General features: G+C 39.0%; 1 protein-coding gene across 1 annotated transcript in view; it reads left to right on the top strand.

The window, feature by feature from the left end:
* Positions 1–6: 6 nt before the first annotated feature.
* The window catches only part of Pam (peptidylglycine alpha-amidating monooxygenase), a 188,553-nt gene continuing 166,330 nt past the window's right edge, over positions 7–22,229 (top strand). Inside the window, exons 1-2 of the mRNA XM_004625468.2 lie at positions 7–126; positions 980–1,100. Coding sequence (XP_004625525.1) covers positions 26–126; positions 980–1,100 — 222 coding nt within the window. The 5' untranslated portion in view covers positions 7–25. The remainder of the gene's footprint in view (positions 127–979; positions 1,101–22,229) is intronic.

Below are 22,229 nucleotides of genomic sequence, written 5' to 3'. Positions count from 1 at the left end.
GGCCGGGGATGAAGTAGCCGCCGCGATGGCCCGCGCGCGCTGCCTGCTCGCCCTGCTGCTGCCGCCGCTGCTGCTCGCCCTGCGGGGCGGCGCGGCGCTCCGGAGCCCGCTGGCCGTGATCAAGAGGTGCGTGTCCGCGAGCGCGTCCTGGGTGGGACCCGGGCTTCCTACAGAGGCGACCGGGGGGTTCGGCGCTGTAACTTCTTGTGAAGTCTCCTTTGAAAACAAAAACAAAAAGGAAGGAAGGAATAACCCCCCTATACTGTAGCCCAGCCTGCTACCCAGGCTGTGGCGTTCAGAACTCCAGTTAGAAGTTCTGATTCCAATGCTGATCACTCCCTCTTGGGGACATATTTTAGAAACTATAATATAGCCTTTTAGACTTGAGTGCCCTGCTGTTTAGAAGGGCTTGAAGAATAAACTAGCACGATAGAGCGGCAGTGGAGAAGCCGATCATGGGCTGTAATAGCTCACTGGGAAACACTGGGCTGTACACACACGCCTCATAATTACCATATTAAATATTTATGCACTTGTACATTTGTAATTCACAGCGCAATCTTTTATGTCCTCTGCATGTAACTCTGCCTCCCAGCAATATTATGTTTACTATTTTTTTCTAACTGGAAACATTGGGCGCTTCATCAAATAGCTACCAAACGTTGAGTTACGGTTAAGATTTCTCTCATTAGAAAACTGGTATGTGGGTAATAGTGTTAATTTCTAATGTATTAATGTTATATCTTTATTAACTAGAAACAAATAAGTATTTTGACAAGTGTTTATTAAAGTGAGGTTTAGAAGTAGCCTGCTTGTTCTATTTGCAACCTGGGAATAGAGTGATCGTGAACTATAAAATATCATTCCAAGTTATATGAAAGAAGATTCATCATTACAACTTTATTTAATCTTAAGATCTTAGAATTCTTTTTTGTCCCCCTTCCCATTCATAAATGTTGAAATTCTCTTCTCTTTTAAGGCTGAAAGAAACGACTAGACCATTTTCCAATGAATGTCCTGGTACCCCCAGACCAGTAATTCCCATTGACTCATCAGATTTTGCATTGGATATTCGCATGCCTGGGGTTACGCCTAAACAGGTGAGGAGAATTCTGTATTTCACTATTCACTGACTCAGTGCACAATCTATAATTAGAGCAAGGAAACTATATTTACGGGTGTGGTAACACTTCTTTAAAAGTAAGCACTGGCTTTAAGACACCTCCGATAGAGCTAGAATAATTGAATATTATAAGTAGAGAAAACCTTTCAAAGTAAATCTTTCAGTTGAATGTTGTTTTTCAGTTCTTTACTCCTATTGTTATTTGTGGTCTAAAACCTTGAACATTTTCCTGTTTGGATTTTCCAAAGAATAATGCTTTCTGTAAGGCAGCCTTGCGTATGCCCTACAATATGAAATGTTATTCTAATGAAAGGAAATGATATTGAACAGCTGCACCTAAAAGATAACTTTGTTTGTGTACTCTACTAGAACAGCCGTAAGTTGAGAAATAAAAACTTGCTTACCGCCAAGAATTTGAAATACAAAATATTTCACACTTTCAGAAGTTAGGAGAATGATTCCTACAGGTGGCTAGTGGTTTTCTTTAGCCTGCTTTACGTGTTATAAGACCTATGCCTTGCAGAAATGATGTACAGCTCAGACAGAAACGTGTTAGGGAGCACTTGGGGTAGAACTAGGCTGTGACTAGGGCTTTCCTTATTTTAAGTACATATAAGAAGCTCAATTCCACTGCGGTCATGCATACAAGGTGTTTCATTAAGCATAAAAAGGCCAGAATTAATTATGTTTTGCAGCCAGGCAGTGCAGGGATTTGTGTGTCATTAAAAGATAGCCCTCTCCTCTGAAGAGCCGCAGAGACAGGGAGAGACCTAGATGTCGTGCAGCTGCAGTGGCCGATGACTCATTGTTGCAGATAGCCTTCTAGTTTCCTGTTTTAGTCCAGAAAAAAATAAGAGTATTTGACCTATTGGGAGAAAATCATTTTGGAATTGGCATCCAGAAACTCTAGAAAATAGACCTGAACATTTTTTTCAAGAGGGTAAGAATTGACACTCATCTATTTAAAGATCTGGCTATAGTCTAATTGCCAATAAGGAACTACTTGGCTGCTATAAACACGACCCTCAGCCTCTCTGCATCCCTAGTTGACCACGCAGATGACTTTTATGGGCATTGTGTCATTACAGTCCTGGCCTTTAATTTCATCAGCTCCTTGCTTAGTAGTTAGGCCTAAAGGAGTCTGAGATTAAGACGAGGGGAGATGAGCAGGAGTCCCCCACTTCTGAAGGCTCACTGTGTCTCCTCACTTTTAAAAGTTATCTTTCCCCTATTTGTGTTTAACCTTAGTTCTAAACCATTTCTTTTAAAATATTCACTAATTGGTCTTTAAGTATTCATTTCCAACAAGGATCTCATTGTTTTAGTCAAATAGTTATTTGTCTTTTATTCTACTTATTATAATTATTATTTAAGAGATAGTATTTAAATCATAGAAATAATGATAACAGCCAATGGCTGGGTCAATAATCTTAGAGTTACTAGAAAAAATTATTATTAAAACACAGGAAAGCTCCATTTCATAAAACAAAATATTCATTTTTTTAATCCTATAATTATCAAGCTATCTCTATGTGAAAAGAACACACAGTATTTGAATTACTGCCTTTGTTCTGTACCGTGTTCAGCTTCCCTATGTGCAGTGTCTATGTGCTAGATGCTTTCCTAGCGAGGAGCTAGCCCCCTCCTTGCTCCTCCTTTGAGACCTTCTGGTTCCCAGGAGCCGTGTACACAGGCCATAGAAATGAGCAGATGGACCAAGAGTAGAAGAATCACCTCATCTCACCTCCTCTTCCACAGTGGCTGGATTAGAAGTAGTTCATGACCAGAAAAATCCAGTCAAATCTTAGGGATTTTTCTGGGAACTTTTCTGTCACCTGCAAACCCCCTGTGTGTGGTACATGACAGTGGTGGTGAAGCCATGGCAGCCAAGCTGCTGCTGGCATGCAGAGCCCTCTGTTGGCATGTAAGCGAAGCGTGTGAATTATCTTTTTAAAGCTAAAACCTCAGAGGATTGGTGAGATAGCTCAGCAGACAAAACACCTGCTTAGGCAAGCACAGGGACGGGGATTTGTCTTCAAAATTACATGCTGCTCTGGACCCCCCACCCCCGCCAGGCTCACTGTGTCGGCCACTGAGACTGGGTGTGGCGGTGCACACTTGTAATCCCAGCACTAGGGAGGCTGAAAACAGGAGGATCACTAGAGTCCAAGCTGCTTAGAGAGACCTTGTACCAAATACATTAGATAAATAAATAAATAAATAGATTCCATTAAAAAAGTAAAACCTGAGTATTCAGGTTTAATTGCAGTGTTGACAGTTTGTGATAAATAAGTGGGTTTTGGGTTGTAGTTTGGGTGGTTGGTTTCTAAAAGATTCAACATCACTGAACTAGATTCTGCTTAATTCGTGAGAGATCCATGCCTAGAATAAAGCTGGTAGCACGGATGATCGTACAGTGAGAATAAGAACATAAACTCTTGATGACATCAGTATTGGTGAATAACTAGTTGTGAGTTATGTCAGCCTTTCTTTTTCAATAAGGTTGAGTTAGGCTTTGCCTTAATTAAACGAAAACTGACTCACTGGACAAAAATTCAGCTGCCCCACCTGCTGAGTTTAGAGCTGCTTGTGAAATATTTCTTACATGTTTCTTCAACATGCCTGATTGACTGCACAGGTGCCCTGAGTGCCAGATTTGGGCTGACTGCTGTGCAGATCATGCGTCTTGTAAGGTTACATGACAAATGAACGACACCCTATTGCATGTGCCCAGAGAGGTGGACACGGAAGCGCCCAGAATGTCTTCCTCTGGAACCAAGTACTCTCTGGGTGAGGCAGGCACAGAGCTGGGACTCTGTGAGTACTTTTGGTCCAAAAAGTATTCTTTCTTAAAATCCAGTTTTCATCGAGATGTTTTAAGAGTGAAGAAGGTAAAAAGCAAGCAAGAAAAACCAAAAACCTTATTAAAAGGAAAGAAAAAATGAACGGGAAGAAAAGTTGACCAAAACAACAACAACACTATTCAAGAAAATAACATAATAGAAAAATGGAAAATTTCAGGAATAACTGGAATATAAAGAAGAGATTTTTTTTAAAAAGAAATCATATAAGAAAACCAAAGAAGGCACCACATGGCATGCCAACCCCATCCCCAGACACAGCTGAGCCGGCCACTGAGTCTAGATGTTGTAGTATACACCTGTAATCCCAGCACTGGGGAGGTTGAGACAAGAGGATCACTATGAGTCTTAACTGTGTAGTGAGATCCTGTACCAAATACATAAAAAATAAAATAAAATAAAAATTTTAAGAAAGGGAAAACCAAGGAAGAATGGTAGAGTATCAATAAGAATAAAATTTAAAGAAAGGAGGCACAGAAGAGCCAGCACTTGAGCTGGTAGTTGAGGCTTCCTAGTTTGGTTAGAGAACTTTATCCACTCTGCATATTTTATTTATAAAGTATATCTTTTGATGTTAATGAAATTCACACCGCTAAATCTGGTGTAAATCCTTTCCTTGGAAGACAGGATTATTATGTGAGCTTGAACAGGAAAACAGGGAGATGGAAAATACAAGTAGCAAGAACCCTGCTGTTAACATTGGTGGCATAACCAATTGCACATATGCAATACAAGATTAGATTAGTGTCTTATGAAAGGATAAGCAGTTACATTAGGCCTCAAAATTATACTCCATTCTACCATATCACAGGATGTAAGGATGGGCATCAAAAATGTTTTCCTATTAAGCTTGATCCAGTAGGTCTAAGGAAAGTAGTTTGTTGTGTGTTACAATATCAAGGACATTTAGATGTTTTAGGACTTTAATGTTCTTCACACACTTAACATTAGATACCGACAACAAGGATGTTGCCTAGTAGGAGAGCATGTGCTTAACGTGTGCAAGCTTCCGGGTTCGACCCCAGCACTGCAAGTGCAGTATGATAGGACACAATATGATAATTTATCATTTACCATATGATAAATGTAATACAATATAGTACGTTGCTGTTAATAGATTAGCAATACAGGAAGACTCTTTAGTGAAGATTTTCTGGGACCTGTAGTATCATACTAGCCAAATGCTACAAAGAAAACAGTCCAGTGAATAAAAATTAAGGACATTTAACTTTAAACAGCTTAAAAGAAGGAAGCTGAAGGCTGGTGGGGCACATCTGCTGCTTGGGTAATTCTATCATGCAGAAGGTCAAGGACTCAAATTCTGAAAGTCTATACATACGTCATTGAGAATCATAATATTAAGAAATATGAAGACATAAGCTCTAAGATCTCTTAAAAAGAGACCTTGCTGCATAAATAGTTGCATAGCATGCTACCTTTATGATAACTTTGTGAGAATAACAGTGTAGGGATCTGAAGTATCAATTTTGTAATTCAACTACAGTTAGTTGCTCCTAACTTGAGTATTTAAAAATAAACATTCATTTTCTTTCATAAGTTTATCAGTATTAATCAGTGTTTTTGCAGGACTTGGGAAGTTTGGAGGGAAGAATAGGTGACTTGGAAATATTCTCACGTGGGGTAAAGTCAGGATCCACTATTGAGGGGCACTGGCTACAGGTGCAGCAGTCAGGGAGTGGTGCTGCCTGAGACAACCCTTTAGTTTCTGCTGGTTCATTGATCCTCTCACTCACCCACTCACTGGACACCCTTTTGCCATCACCCAGTTCTCACATCGACAGAACAATTTCATTAACTGCCAGTTCATTCATGGTCATGATAAAGTTCTGTGGTCCACCTTGCGATTTAGCTATCCCACGGAGATTCAATTTTAAGAGAATGCAGGGAAGGCCCAATTATGGTGGTTGCATATAAAGTGTATTGTCCAAGTCTGAGTCAAACCCTAGGTTAGGACCTTGGCTTTGAGGGCAGGTGGATGGTATTCTTGTCCCGACTGCTTGCCATGTCTGCTTAGGTGTGTGTCTTTACCAGCTAGTCCTGCTCCTTATTCTGTAAACTGAGTAATAGTTTAGCTAGCCAGGTTCTGAGGGCCACGGGAGGCGACTGCAGCCCCACGTTCAGTTCGGTTGCCCTGCACAGGGTGGGAGCTCAAGCCCGGCTGTGGTTATGGTTATTGTGTGTGCTGGGAGGAGTGCGAGGGAGCCCTTGCATAGAATGCTAGCCCTTGTGCTTCCAGTCATAACATCGTGGAAGAGGACATCAGAAGAATAAGAAGTGAAAGAGTAATTCTTTCAGGATGCTTGTTTTTTAATTAATTAATTAATTAGGTACAGGGTCTCACTATGCAACTCAGACTCCTAATGATCCTCCTGTCTCAACCTATTCCCCAGTGCTGGGAATAGAGGCGTGCACCACCATGCCTGGTTTTGGGGCTGGCATGGCATGTGGTATCAGGGATCAAACCCAGGTCCTTGCACTTGCCAGCAGGCACTTAGACCATTGAGCTATGTCCTCAGCCCCAGGATGCTTATTCTTAAATAGGTATTTCCATTGAAATGGCCCTATGATAGGAATTACTGGGTGCTAAAGATGATTTTTTTTTCAAAAAGGACTCGTACATTTTTATGTTACTTTGAAGAGAAGATATCAAAAGAACAGCAAAATTCAGTGAGACTGAATTTTTATATTTGTACTTTAATTTGAATGAGTTATTTATTTATTTTGCGGTATCAGGGATCACACTCAGGACCTTCAGCTTGCCAGGCAGGCACTTACGCCGCTGAGCTGTATCCGTGGCAAGCTTGATATTTTTTTCTATGTCTGCTCTCCAGAGGGCTTTATATATTGACCTTATTTTTAAAAGTCACTTTTCTAATGTATGTTCTTTTGAATACTAGGTCTACATAGCATGTTATATTTATGCATTGTCTGCTTAGGTCTTCTGCATGCTTGACTTCATGACTTACAAGTGCAAATTAATCTGTAAAAGTTATTTAACAAAATTAGATATTTTCTTTAAGACTAATTCCTGAGGGCTGGCCAAATAGCTCGGCGTATTAAAGTGCCTGCAAGCAGGCACAGGGGCCAGGGGTTCAGCTCAGGACACACTGAGCTGGCAATTGAGCCCGGGCATGGTGGCTCATGCCTGTAATCCCAGCTCTTGAGAGGCTGTAAACAGGTGGATCACTATGAGTCCGATCTAATAGTGAGACCCTGAACACCCTGTAGATCCTTCTCTTGAATACAGAGAAAAACAAAGACTAGTACCTGGAAACTATGCAATAATTAAACTTCTCTCGAGTAAGATGTATTAGGCTGCCCTGAGTCATTTCTCCTCTGCTGTTGGGAGTGGCCTGAGAACTGCGGAGAGTTGCACCTTTCCTTTTCTGAACCTCTTACAAAGTATTGTCTCATTCAATATTTGTCTTCTGAAGAGTCATAGATCATGCCTTGAGATAAAATAAACATTCTTCCTCTGAGTTTCTGAACACAAATATCTGTCTCCAGGAGACAGAGCAATTCAGAATTTAGACACCTCAAATACTGCTCAACAGGTTAAAAAACCTGAAATTGGGATTAGTTTTTTAAAACACTGTGAAAGAATGTAGCCATTGATGGAAAACAGGATGAACAAAGTAATACCCCTGTGAAATTTTCTCAAAAGTTTTCTACTCTTTCTCTCTTTTTCCCCAAATAAACAACCGGTAAACTTGTTTACTAATATTAATTCATTTCTCGCTGCTGTAGTACACAGATAATTGTGTAGCAACATCCCTGCTTTCATGGGTTTTTCTTTCTGTGCCCTTTAACTTTAAAATGTCAAGATGTAATCATTACATTATGTGTACGCACCAGTTGCTTAAAATACCTGTTTTATCTGACGCCCTGGACAAGTCAAATGCAGACTTGTTTATCCTATTTTCGAAAGCTGATTAGACTTTTCTGTGTAAAGACAGTTAAACAGAAGTGCGGCAGTTGTCTACTTTTGATGCCATTATGACGTGTTAAATACTTCTTTTTTAAAATTTAGTCGTCATGGACTAAAGACACATGTATCTCCGGTCAGTGTTAAACCCTCAAGTAAAATAGCAAGGATCCCCTAAGAGTGACGCTTCCCTGGAACAGTTTCTAGTTCGCTGTGCTTTATGATCTCCCCATCTCCTCCTCTCTGGATATTAGTATGTGATTTTTGAAATTACAATTCAGGCATTTTTTTGGATATGAGAATAAAAGAAGGTAGATATCCTGCAGTCTGATTTTCTCAGATTCCTGTCATAGGCTGACTTGACTTTTAAGCCTCAACACAGGCAAGAAGAGTGATCTTTGGACACCAGCAACCTTTCGAGCAGCGTGTAGTAGGCCGTCTGCTGGACTTGCTTAGGGAGACTGCATCCACGCTTATTCTGATGTGGTTGCTGTCCTGTGTGATGGCTGTGAAGTATCTAAAGAAGAGTCCCCAGCCACTCCAGGAGCCCTGTGGGTCTCCTGACTGCCCCTGTGGTCAGAAGCTGCATTCCCTCTTCCTTTTCCAGTCCTCTGGCCTGTCCATCTCAGCTCTCACTGTCTTCTACTTGAATCCATTCACTAGAACAGATGTAGCAAATGGAAGTTGGTTTTTGATCCGAGTCCATTTAATTGGAAGGAGCTGCTTAGACAGTGATAAGAACTGTAGGGCACTTCTGGGCTGGTTGGGGTGGTATGCAGTGAGTGACACATGGGTGACATTGCCGCATGAGTGGAAGACAGAAGTGTCTGTTTCAGCAGGCTGCTCTTGGCCATTCCTGTCAGAACAGACAGGAAGTGGGTGAGGACTGATTCCATCGAGCCATTGTCTTCAAATGAACATGAGTCGTAGCTTTTAGCTTTTCTTTGTCTGCCATTCTTATTTCTCCTTCTTTAGAAAACAAGGAAGAGAATAATTCACTGGTGAAGATGGAACATTCTGGACTCATATTATTTGGAAAGACTTAGACACTTTGTAGAAAATCTTAAGATTTTCAAAAAAACAAAAACAAAAAATGTTAATGCTCTATCTGTGCCAGGGAGATAGCCCAGGGGTCTGAGCACCTGCCTGGAAAGCGCAAGGCACTTAGATCGATTCCCAGCACTTCGTGCCATACTGGCCCTGGAGCCCTGCGTGTGCTGTGCTGGCCCTGAAACTGGGAGTGGCGATGCATGCCTGTAATCCCAGGGCTGGGGAGGCTGAGACAGGAAGAGCACTACCAGTCCAAGCTGTGCAGCAAATACATAATTTTTTTTTTAAAAGCTGTATCCCCCCACCACCAAAACTGAAGAAATGATATTATTAACATTTCAACCTTGGAAAGAATAATACTGAAGAAAATTCAGTGAGTAGAAAAGACACCAAGCTCCTCTTTTTATTACTTAGCTGTCTAACGGTGTTTTGTTGTTGCTGTTTTAGTTTCTGTTTTAAAAATTCAGTATTTAAGTAGCTACATGTCAAATCTCAAATCATGTGTTTTTGCATATTCATCCCTTTATCAGCAAAGCTTAATTCTATGAATTAAATAAAATACAAAAATGTTAAGTGGCTGTTGTAAATTAAAAATTAAAATGGTATGTAGCTTTTTGCTAATGATTTAAGTTATGATGCTTCATCTTTTTTTGTCCTGAATCCCATTTAATGTCTATTTAGTGAAAACATGATTGAGAATTAACTAAATATGTCACATTCTGGGTTCAAAACTGCCCAGATGAGTATGCACTGACCGTTTTTTCCCTTGATTAAAACTGAGAATCAGAAGATAGGTTTCATTTTTAATTTATTTTAGTATTTTGAGTTAACATGTCTAAGAGAGTGTTCAGAAAATAGCTATCATATAAGAGGCTCTGTTTTGATGACCTATTTTCTCAATAAGATTTATAGTTCTTTGCTTATTGCAAATTTCTTAATGGAGAACGCATATTGGAGTGCTCATATGTTTCAGCGTTGTATGGGGCCCTATACAGTGGCTCATTAATTCTCATTAGCTGTGTTCAAGGTCTTATTATCTTCATTTTTCACATGCGAAATTGAGACCCAGGGTGATTAAATAACCTGTCCCATGGTCCAATCGCCAGTAATTGGAAAAGCAAAGAATTAAAATATAGCCAGTAATTAGAAAAACAAGGGTTTAAAACAGATTTACTTGAATCTTAGGTTTTTTCATTTCATAGTTCTATACTCCAATTAGTAATAGCCAATGTGGAGAGGAGTGTAATAATTACTATTGGTACTGTTTACTAAATGATAGAATAACAAAAACTAAAAGCACCAAAAATTGTTTGTAAAAACATGTAGTGTAAAAATGATATCTACTATCAAAGGATATTACCATTTATATGTACGTATAACATTTTAAATTACAGTTGTACTATATAAATATATATGGATCTCTTTGCTAAAGAAAATGCAGATTACTTCTTCCATTCTACAACTTTGAACAACGTAATATTTTCTTCTATCTTTTCATGCCCTTGAAGAAAGAAATGTTACTAATCTGAATTCTGCTGAAATATTCCTGATCACTTGACTGTTAAAAGAACACCTTACAGGCAGTCTAGTTTAAGCTTATTTTATCACAATTTGCTATCATTCCTGTCTAAATCTAAACCAAAGATTAGCAGATTATTTCCTAACATGTCATGTTCAGTTTGTGAGCCGTATAATGTCCCTTTCAACTCTTAGGAAGCAGCTATGCATAATATGCAAATGACTAGCTTGGATATATTACAATAAAAGATTCTGTTTATTAAAACAGGCAGCCAGTTCGTGGGCTCTACTTTCTCAATATCTGGTTGAAACAATTGCGTATGCCATTTAGACTAATAAATGGATTTAACCTTTGGCATAGTATGAAGGTGTTTGCTGACCTACAGAAGTTGGAGAATAAAAATACTAGTGCAAGGTTAATAGCATTTTAATATTTGTTTTTCAGTTACCTATTCAGGTTTCATGAGGAGATGGCTGTGACCTGAGTTCTCTTATTTGGGATATTGCATTTTAAACATTTTCGTCCTCGTAAGCAGTAAATCATCTCTTCCTTTCTGCCTTTCCTTTTCCCTCTCTGTCTTCTTTTTTCCTCCCTAATTGTCCCTTCACCCACCATAAAAACATGCCAGCAAATCTCCTTGGTCTACTTTTTAATTATATCCCGAATCTAGCCTTTTCCCACCACCACCGTCTTTTCCACTGCGGCCCGTGCGCTGTGTTCCTTCCTCGATTACTGTGGCAGCCATCCTTCCCGCCCTGTATCTGTGTGTCCCACAAATGTGCTCCAAACACCAGTCAGAGGGAGCCTCGTAAAACCAAAGTCAGACCACATTGCCTGTCTGCCAAAACTTTTCTTTTCTTTTCTTTTCTTTTCTTTTCTTTCTCTTTCTTTCTTCCTTTTTTTTGGGGGGAAAGGGTCTACAGGGTGTTCAGGGTCTTACTAAGCAGCTCAGACTCATAGTGATCCGCCTGTTTACAGCCTCCCAAGAGCTAGGATTACATGCGAGTGTCACCATGCCCAGTCTCATTCACTGCCCTGGGGATTGAACCCCAGACCCCTGCACTGCTTGCAGGTGCTTTAATCCGCTGAGCTATTTGGCCGGCCCTAAAAGTTGAGAAGGATTTTTTTTTTTTTTTTTTTTTTTGGCTCAGGCTGCCTTAAGGGCGGTTCTGGCAGGCATGTGTAGCTGGGGATTGAACTGTGGTCCCCTGCGCCTGTCTTAGTTTAGGACAGCAGGTGTTTAAACAACTGAGCTATCTCGCAAGCCCCCTGCCAAAACCTTTCAAGAGCTTCCTGCACCACTCACATATAAAGCCAAGGACTTTGTAATGACCTCCAAAGCCTTTCATTTTTCTTTCAGTCTTTTCCCACTCTTGTCTCTTAGCTGCTGTGTCTAAGTCAAGTTAAAGATAAACAGTACTGATTCTTTTTTTTTTTTTGCGGAACCGGGGATTGAACTCAGGCCTTTGCGCTTACCAAGCAAGTGCTTATTCTACTGAGCTATCTGCCGGGCCCCAAACAGTACCAATTCTAATAGGATGCTAAGCACGCACTTCAATCAGTAATAGTTGTACTGGACTCAGCTAATAGCTGTGCTGAACTCAATCAGTAACAGCTGTACTGAACTCAGCTTCAGTTAGCACAGAAGTAAGTGGGCCTTTTAAAAGCAGAATTAGGGAATGGAGGGAATGGAAACAAGTGGGAGAATGAGTAGAATAAGGGAAATAAAACGTTACAAAAGATGTGTTACACTTGCTAGCTGGCACTCATTAGTGTTCTAATCTGTTCTACCCTGATTGCAGGAGGCAGAAGTCTTATTATTATTATTTTTTTTCATATATTGGCTTGAACAGACTGTTCAGCAGCCTTGAGTTTTTTTGGGTCAAGTATTTGAAAGAGGGTTGGGGTCGCCTTAGCGGTGTGGCATTCTGCTGTTACACGTGTTAGTGTTCCTGTTGAAGTCTCTAGTAGACATACAGCCTGAGGAACCTGGCTCAAGCTTGGCCAATGGAAGTTCGCCTGTGGGGGTAATGCCTGTAATCTCAGTACTCTGGGAGGCTGAGGCAGGAAGATCACCATGGTGGACTCTCAACCTGGGCAGCTTCCTGACTTATCAACACCTTGTCTCCAAAGAAATAATTTTAAGAGGTGTAGGGTCTTGGGCTATTCAATCTTGGTACAGATTTAAGGGAAAAAAACATTTTCCATTTATAATTTCTGTTTAAAAGACTAGTAGTTATTAATCATACAATTAAGAGAACAGTTACATGCCTCTGATACCCAAACCATCATTGTCAAACATGTGAAGTAAAAATTCAAATTGAAGTTGAGTAAAATACAATTATGAAGGGATATTTGACATACCAAATAGGTGTCAAAAAACAGGTTTATAAAGTATTTGAATATTTCAGTCATCAAAATAACTTTATGATTGTGTATAATACTGTGATTTAATACTTCTTTGTGTTGAAAAAATTTATATTTTAAGACAGTATACATTCTTAATATATACGGAACATTTAAAATCACATAACTGAGCATTAAGAAACCTTTACTCACTACACTAGAGATTTTATATCCTTGTCCTCCAATAATAATTGAATAAAGCTACAAGTAGACCATGAAAGGATTGAGAACCAGTCTTCTGAAGAATCTTTGACACAAGGAAGAAATCAAGAAGGTGATGTTGTAGATAGTTTGGAGAGTTGTGATAAGGAAAATGCTTGCTAAGAAAAGTCCACAAGTGCCAGCTATTGCAGTAAGCCAAGATAATTGAAAATCTGCATTTTTATATAATGAAAATTACATAATATTAAAATTAAAAATTAGAGGCCGAGGAGATGGCTCAGAGGAATAAGCGCTTCCCTGGCAAGCTCAAGGGCCTGAGTTCAATCCCCGGTTCTGAAAAACAAAAAAAATTAAAAATTAGGAAAAGCCAATAAATCAACAAAAAAGAATTAGTAAAGAAATGACTGTAAAAAAGAAATGAGTTAAAAATAAACAAGAATTCATGTCTTCAAAATATTCTTTAAAGTAGAAAACTCATAGCAGGCCTAACTAAGGGATTTAAAAATGTCCCTGAAAACACATTTTTAAGAATTACAAATAGCATCATATTGTTACCTTAATGTGAGAACCTGAAAGAGAAAGTGGAATCTGAAGGGTACAATAGATACGGGAGCAGGGAATGATCTTATTCCAAAGAAAAGAGCTACTGAGTTGAAGAGGACAGGAGAGGGAGTTGGGGAAAGAGATTTATCTATGTGTGTCGGCAGGATGGTTTGGACAGTGGTACTGTGCATTTCTGCTGATTTGTGGAAAGGAGCAGATAATGATTTGTCTCCTTTTTTTCAATTGTACTTTTTCTCTTCTTAATTTCCTATACACTTCTTTTTGCATGCATTTATCTAGTAATATGAATAACTAGTTGGAAGACAACACTGTATTGCAACAAATACTGTGAAATTCATATTACTTTGTTAAGTGAAATCTGTATCAGTTGTAATTTTTGTTTTAATATTATTTTGTACTATCTTAAAAAAGAATTACAAATAATATAGAAAAAATCTTAGACACTGCTATATGCAGTTCTATATTGGTAACTTTTTTTTTATATTGAGGACATGAATTAATTCATAGAAAACTTTCATTATCTACCTTGGCCTGAAAAGATACTTTACAAAAACAATGAACAAGACCACTAACTAGAGAAGAGACTGGATGTTTAATATACATATTAATATATATAGTTTGATGTATATTAAAATTTAATATATATTAAACTTCTAAAATTAAAATCATTAAACAGACTGAAAATGATTGAAAAAATATGAAAGAAAAAGGGGTAATCTACCAAGTATAGAAAGAGCTCCTACCAAATACAATATTAAGAAGATAAGCAGCCCTAAAGAAAAAATAAATGGGTGATGTTAATGTCAAATGAACAGAATGATAAAATTCAACCATATTAATAATTAGGCATTAAAATTGAGGGGAAATGTTATCTTTTTAACCTATAATTGGACAAAAATTCTTTCTATGATGGGCTGTTTCATACATTGTTAGTGAAATAGATGTTTAGTAATGTTATCAAGAATTATCTTTTAAAATAAAAGTATTTGATCTTAAACTTTTAGGGGATCATTCTGCAGAATGTTATGCAGTTAAAATAGCTGAGCGAGGTATGGATCTTTTGCCCTAGGATTATTCTTATGTAGTGAGAGAAGCAACACTCATGTGACATGTGATCCCATTTTAATAAAGCTCAAAACATTCTGATAGATGTTTCTTCGGCTAGATGTTCTTATACAGGCCTTGAGGAATTAGCAAGAGGCACATCAAGACTGTACATCAATCCTGGATCCTTTGGAGAGGCAGCATTCGAGACTTAAATTTCTTCTTGTTTACCTAAGTTGTTTTGTCACTAAAATCATCATCTGTTATTTTGTAATTGTAAAATATTAATGAAGAAATAATGCCATCAACAAAAAAGAATACAGCTAGATTTTGTGCATTTCTGATGTACATTCTTAATGTTTCAGAAATCTCTAACGGGTCTTTTTGTACAGTGCCTCTAATTGATAAATTCTTAGTTCCCATTTCTCTGTAGCAGTGCTGTTGAGAGAGCCTGATTAATTAAAGAATTTAGGAAGTTTGGTGCTTGGTTAGAAACAACTAGAGACAGATTTGTAGGGGGTCATTCTTCTATTAGAGTCCATCTAAAGATATTCATGGAAGGCAACCGTGCATATCTTGCCACATTAGCAAGGAAAATGATTCTCTTTGCACTTATTAGCCACCAGAAAAATCCTCTTTGTTTCACTTATTTTCCAATTTATGTAGCCTGAATTAATATTTCAGTAACACTATTCAACAAAAGCACTTGGAACCATTCCACACAAATGTTGCATTCTTTAAGCAAAAGTGCAGAACACACTCTTCCAAGGCCCCCATTCCTTTCACAGATAATGTATTGCACTTAATCATGTATAAAAGCACAACTCCGAAGTACACTTTAGAGAAAGAGCTCTGGCTTCACAATCAGAGGCCATCACACCCAACAAGCCCCAGAGCATTTGTACAAAAGGTATATAAAAATAGCGAATGTATTTCTGTTGCACCGTTTATCATACTCCTACCCTCTACTAATCCAGTACTAATTGAAAAAATTTTCCATGGCAACATTGATTTACAAAGGGCAAATGATGTTTCTCAGAGATTGCAATATTTCTTTTTATAGATTTCAGATGTATGCACAGTTAACACCACTTTAACATATCCTTTAATAATTTTGTATGTAGTTTGATTATGATTAGATGTAATTTGAAAATAGCTAAAACTCAAACTCTTAACAGAAACTGATATGAAATTAAAAGCAGAAAAAAGTGAAATATTCTGACCTTTATTAAAAGGCTTTTATGGAAATACAAATTATTTCATGTGGTAAACTGTCCTGAATTATGGTGAAATCATTTACTTCCAACTACATGATCATTTTGCTGTAAAAATGCACATTTTGTTTACCTTACTGTACTACCAATTGGTGATTCCAGTTACAATATTTATCATCCCCATTTTGAACATGTTCAGATGTTAATTTTATCTTCTGAATGTATTTTCCTTAAGTGCTATGGCAGTAATCACAGCCATTGGACTGTTACAGTGTCACCCGTGTTGCTCAGACTATATAGGTAGACAGAGTAGAGGGTAAAAAAAGACAAATTGGCAGCCTGAGGACGTGCGTTCCATCACGGTCATGGAATTAGATACGTTTAGGAGTTGACAGCTAGTACCTGGGTGTCTGTTCTGTGGTCCTATCTACTCCATAGTTCAGCAGGGAGAACGTTGTGCTCAGGGGTGAGAAAATGAAGTTCTTGCCCTAAATAGCTTAGAATTGAGAGCAAAAAGTTTATCTTACTCAACATGAGTTCTGTGACTCTGCCAGTGGTAAGTACTGTTCTGTCCTCTCCCTATCATTTATTTAATCAGCACAATACGCATGAATCTGGAAACCCATGGGCGTTGGGTGTAAGGGGAATTCGAGTCCTTCCATTGATTACGGCAGGAGTCTGTTGAAATAGATAAGCTATTTCATAAATTGCTGGCCAAGTATTCCCTTTTCACTTTGGTTTGGGATGACCTGAAAAACCTTCTGCAATAGCCAGTGAGATTTGGAGCGCCTCTGAAGCCAATAAAAGCCCAGTCTAGCAGTGTTGTAACGCTTTTGAGCGTGCCGCTGTTGGCAGACGCCAGGATTACTGGGAGGCGGCATCTCACTTACTTCCTCACTTTTCTCTTCTTCACTGTGTATTCCCTGAGATCCAAATATGTCAAGTGTCAAGAAAGAGCTTACAAATATACCCAGTATACGAATTTGCATTGTTAAAGAAACTCTCCGGGACATACTTATTGTAGTTGAGAATTTTATACAGAGAAGATTCTTGCAAATCTGTGACTTCGCTGTCCTATGTATGTTTTTATGAAGGACAATGTTAATTGAATTAAAAATTATTTTGTCTCTTCATCATGGATATAATATATAGAGTATATATTACTAGCAACTATGCATACATATATTAATTGTTAATAAAGTTAATTCAGAAATATATGAGAACATGTGTATGCATGTTGCAAACCCAGTGGGCTCATACATGGTAGACAAGAGCCTCACCAATTAACTCTAACCCCTAGTCCCAATAAGTTTTAAAGGAATTTTTCTGGAGTATTGAAATGTAAATAAGACTCAGATGCTTTTTCCAAGTCTTTCTGTCAGTCTGCTGACTACCTCTCACCCCCTCTACTGCTTTTATCAAATAATATTTTCTTATCATCATTCTCATTTTAAATATTTAAATGTCAGTCACTGTAATGAATCCAGTCCATCATGTATTGCACTGAAAAAAGTGGCCTTGCTAACTAGCCATAATTTGTAATACCATTTCTGTTGGGGACTGGGGAAGCAGCCTGAAGACTTGAGTATTCACCACACCAATCTACGTCTCCATGGAAGTACTCCTGTTTCTGTTTTTCTTGAGGTGTACTGTTAAGTACACTCTTAAGAACGTGTTTCTTATAGCCAGAATGGTAGTGTGCACTGTAATCCCAGCACCCAAGAGACTGAGGTAGAAGGATCCTAAGTTCAAGGCTAACCTGACTTACATAGTAAATTTGAGGGCAGCTTGGACTATGTAGTGAAACCACCCTCCCCAAAACATGTTCTCATCATAAAAACAATAACTATGTAAGGTAATGCTTCTGTTAATTAATTAAATTTAATTATTCTGGAACATGCACATAATTCAAAACAACATTGTCCATGATAAATACATACAATTTTATCTGCCAATTTAAATAATTGAAGTTTCTTTAGAGAAAAATCGTCTCTATTGTGTTAATTGTTGTATCCTTGGATGAAAAAAAAATTAGTGCTCAATAGGGATTAGTTGAATATTTTCTTAATTAAAGGGAATTCTCTTCATACTGAGCCTGCCTCTGGCTTCTCCGTGCCACCCCCAAGCATAACTAGTGCCTCTGTGTGACCCATCGATTGTAAGTTATGAATCCCTTGATGCCTGCTCCAGTATCTAAGAAACATTATGTATTTTATTCCTTTTTTTTTTTTTTTTTTTGGTGGTACTGGGGATTGAACTCAGAACCTTGTGCTTGCCAGGCAAACGTATTTTATTTCAACTGCTACTTAATGCTGTACTTTTGAATGACTTTTTCCTTCATGTTTATCAGCATATTAAGGTTTAATTCAATAAAAATTTATGTATCTTAAGCATATAGTTTGAACAAATTTTTACAGTTGGGTCACTGCCCCCATGGCATGACCAGGGACATTTCCTTCACCCCGAGGTCCCCTGTGCCCTGGTGCCCTGCCCTCACTCTTAGCTCTCCTCTGTAACCCTTGTCAACTGCTATCTTCTGTTGCTGTTGTGTGACCTTTTCTGGATTTACGTTACATACAACTGTAATGACAGCTGTAGATAGTCTTTTGTGTGTGACTTTTTTCACTTAGCATAATACTTTTTTTGATTCATCTATGAAATTAGATTTATTAGTAGTTTTTTCCTTTTGATGACAAGTAGTGCTTGTGGAGGATTCTGGGTTCTTCTCAGACTCCAGAATTTCTGTTTTTAATCAGTAAATTATTGCATTGTTCAATCAGTGTTAATTTTCAATGAGCCCTCATTTTGACCTATAGATCCCCTTCTTTATAATCTGCATTTAGTTTCTCTGGCATATGACCTCTGTCTGTACCACTTTTCAAAATTCCCTACTTATTCCCCATTTCCTACAATACTTAGCCCATTTATTATTTGTACAAGTAAACATGTTTGAACTTTCTGCTTATCTTTCTTTCCAATATCACCAGTTGAAATCTTACTCTATCCATTGCTATTGTAGGTGGTTCTTCCCTGTGAACCTGCCTAATGCCTTCCAACCCACAAGGATGTCATCATCCTTTGTACCACTCTAACAGATTATTATATTGTCGCTTACTGATTGATTCCACACTGATGGCCTGTGAATCCCATGACTTCATTTTATTTATTTCTATGCATATTTTTGTCAGTGTAGGTTCCTACTGAACAAACCTTCCCACCTGCCTGCAGAAAACATACTGTATGCACAACATTTCGGATTGTGTCTTGCACAAGGAAGTACTCAGTGAATATTTGCTTATTGGAAGATCTTACTAGAATTTATAGTTGTTTATTCAGCTCACAGATACTTACAAGAAAGCAAGTTGGCTGGTGACCTGTGCATGAGCGCAGTGGACGTTATCAGTCTGATTAGGTCCTCGTTCCCAGTTACTTGCAAAGTACTTGCTACTTGGTAGACACTTTCAGACAATTTGTTTAAAATGAACATTTATGAATTGTGTTCTTTGGTCATGACTCAGCCTATTAGCAAATACAGCATGAGCAGGCAGTTAGGCTTCAAAGAATTTATAGTTATAGAATACATAGTTTATTTGTACCTCATTTCCTTGTTTAAAATGTTGGGACTGTGTTAGACTCTTTCTTCCCCAAAGGTCATAATTTTAGGTGTCTGTGATGTTTTTCGTGTCTTCTCTGAAATGTCATAAAATTGGTCCCTTGTCTTCTGTTTTAGCTGTGCTAGTTTCTTTGTCTCTTGTATTTGTTGTCTCTCAGTAGTCTTGCCTCATTCTCTGCTCTTGTCATAATCTCTCTTCTCTCTCTGCTGTTTTTTTTTAAATCATGTATGTATGTGTGTATGTATATATGTATGTATGTATGTATGTATGTATGTATGTGGTACAGTGTTTCGCTATGCAGCTCAGACTTGTAGTGATCCTCCTATTTTCAAGCCTACCAGCGCTGGGATTATAGGTTTGCACCACCACGCCTGGACTCGGTGGCTGGCTTCATGTGCCCAGAGGTCTAGGGCTGGTGCAGCATGCGACACTGGGGATTGAACTTGGGTGCTTGTGCTTGCCAAGTAGGCACTTAGATCACTAAGCTGTCTCCCCAGCTCCATATCTCTGCTGTTTTATTTTGAGATGGGTCTTGCTGTTACCTAGGATGGTCATAAAACCCTTGGCTTACAGAGCCCCCTTTCTGCCACCCCCAGCCTCTGAAGCAGTAAGACCACAACTGTCCCTCTTTACCTTTCTAATCTTCCAATCTTTCTGCTCCTAGCCTTAGTCACTTTCTTAGAGAAGCTTTTTCCGACCCCCTCCTGTTTCCTCTGTCTCTCCTGCTTTCCCTACTGAGGGCTTGCTGCTGTCGTTTCTGTTTCCTGAGCAGACTACAGACTATGAGGACAGGAAACACATTTGGCTTCCCTTATACATTGTATGTGGTAATAGTAGAAGATTTTTCTGGGATATACAGACATATGGGTAGACAAAGAGGCAAGTTTCCATCACTTGTACTCTGTGAAAGACTTAACCCCTCTTGGTAGTATTGCATTTGGATCTTGAATGTGGTGAAGATCTGGTCCTCTGATGATGGTATCCTAGGTGGGGCCTAGTAGAAGGGACTTAGTCCCTGGGGCATGCGCTTGAGGTGGACACGGGCACAGAGTCTTCTTACCTTTTTTGCTTCCTGGTACCATGAGCAGAGTCTCCATTGCCGTGTGCTCCTGCTGTGATGCACTGTGCTGCCACAGACCCAGACCAAGGTTGCTGAGCAGCCGGGGACTGAAACCCCTGAGACCATAAACCGAACTAAACTTGTCCTCCTTACAAGTTGGCAATCTCAGAAATGTTGTTACACTGTTGGAAATCTGACTAGAACAATAACAGCACCTCCTGGTCTGTTTCAAGGAGCAATTTTCATTGCTCCTTCTCACTTATACCAAGGTTGTCCTCTTAAAGCAGTGTGTTCCCCCCACATGATGGCTCGCGGAGGAATGCCATCATGTAAACAGATCTACATTATAATTTAAATCGAATCACAGTTTCTTACCTGACTAGAAGCCATTCTCAGTTCAGATCTAAATCCCCTCCATCTCCTAGGCCTTTTGGTATCTGGCTGTTTTCATTCTACCCAACTTTCATGCTCAGAACTCTCTAGAAGTAATTTCTATGCCCACATTAGTCTGCTTTCCAGGCTGTATCTTCCTTCACCAAACTTCCAACTCAGGATTTTCATTAAACTAATTTTTCAGATCAAAATGTTTTTCTTTTTACTGTGCTTATCTAAATTCTCCTCTTCCTCACAGAAACCCAGCTTCTCTATGGAGGGCTCCTCAGAACCTGAGAAAAATCTGTCATTTCATTTGGTTTTGCAGCTTCCATTTTATAATTTTTAAAAGCTAAAAGCATCAAAACAGAAATATAGAGGAAGGGATGCAGTTTAGGTATTGGGTTTCCCCCCTGGGTTCTCCAGTGGCCTCTTCTCCAGCCTACTTTAAGTTCCAGGAGACTGACCTTTATGGACGTGTGAACGTGCGGCCTGGCACTCTGGCTTCCAGCTGGCTCTGTTCTGGAAGGACATTGGCAGGACGCTGGAGAGCAGGAGGACAAGGAGGTCAGGTTCTGTGATTCCTTGGCTCCTCTTCTGTGGGGCAGCAGGCTGATGGTGACTGAGTTCTCTGCTTTTGCTGTAGCTGTTATTGTCTTCCTAGGGCTATGCCAGTTTCTGGTCTGTGCACGTGTTCTTGTTACCAGGTCTTTGGATAGTAATGGGGGCATTTTAACAACCCACAGGTATTCATTGAATCCAGCCCACATCATTATCCTTAGTTTCTTTGTCCTCAGTTACCCTTTTGTTTTCTAAAGGAACTTTGACTGAATTGTTTTTTTCTCCTTTAAATATTAAGAAAAGCAAATTAGTACTTTGTTTTAGAAATAGTACTATTACTATACAGTACCATTCACAGTGTAATTACAGGCAGAATTGTGGAATCTGTTAACTCATATATATTGTAAGTGGCAGAGTCTGCAGGTTGTAAAATGAATGTCATCTTTTCTTCACGTCTTGTGTCTCTCACTTTCTGTGTAACCGAATGGCCCTCCTACATCAGCCCAAGTGTGCTCCATTTGAGAACAAGTCTACTTTCTGCTCGCTGTCTTCTGTGAACTCATATCAGGTTTTATTCCTTAAAACAGATCTTGGGGTGGGCAGATGGCTCAGCAGTCTGAGTGCCTTCCTGGCAAGCACGAGGGCCTGGATTCTATGACTGATACCACATGCCCTGGCAGCCCTGAAACTGGATGTGGTGGTGCACACCTGTAATCCCTGAAACTGGATGTGG

The sequence above is a fragment of the Octodon degus genome, unplaced genomic scaffold (genome assembly GCF_000260255.1).
Source record: "Octodon degus isolate 3935 unplaced genomic scaffold, OctDeg1.0 scaffold00009, whole genome shotgun sequence".
Lineage (NCBI taxonomy): Eukaryota > Metazoa > Chordata > Mammalia > Rodentia > Octodontidae > Octodon > Octodon degus.
Note: the sequence above shows the minus strand (reverse complement) of the source record. Positions and strands in the feature narration are given on the sequence as shown.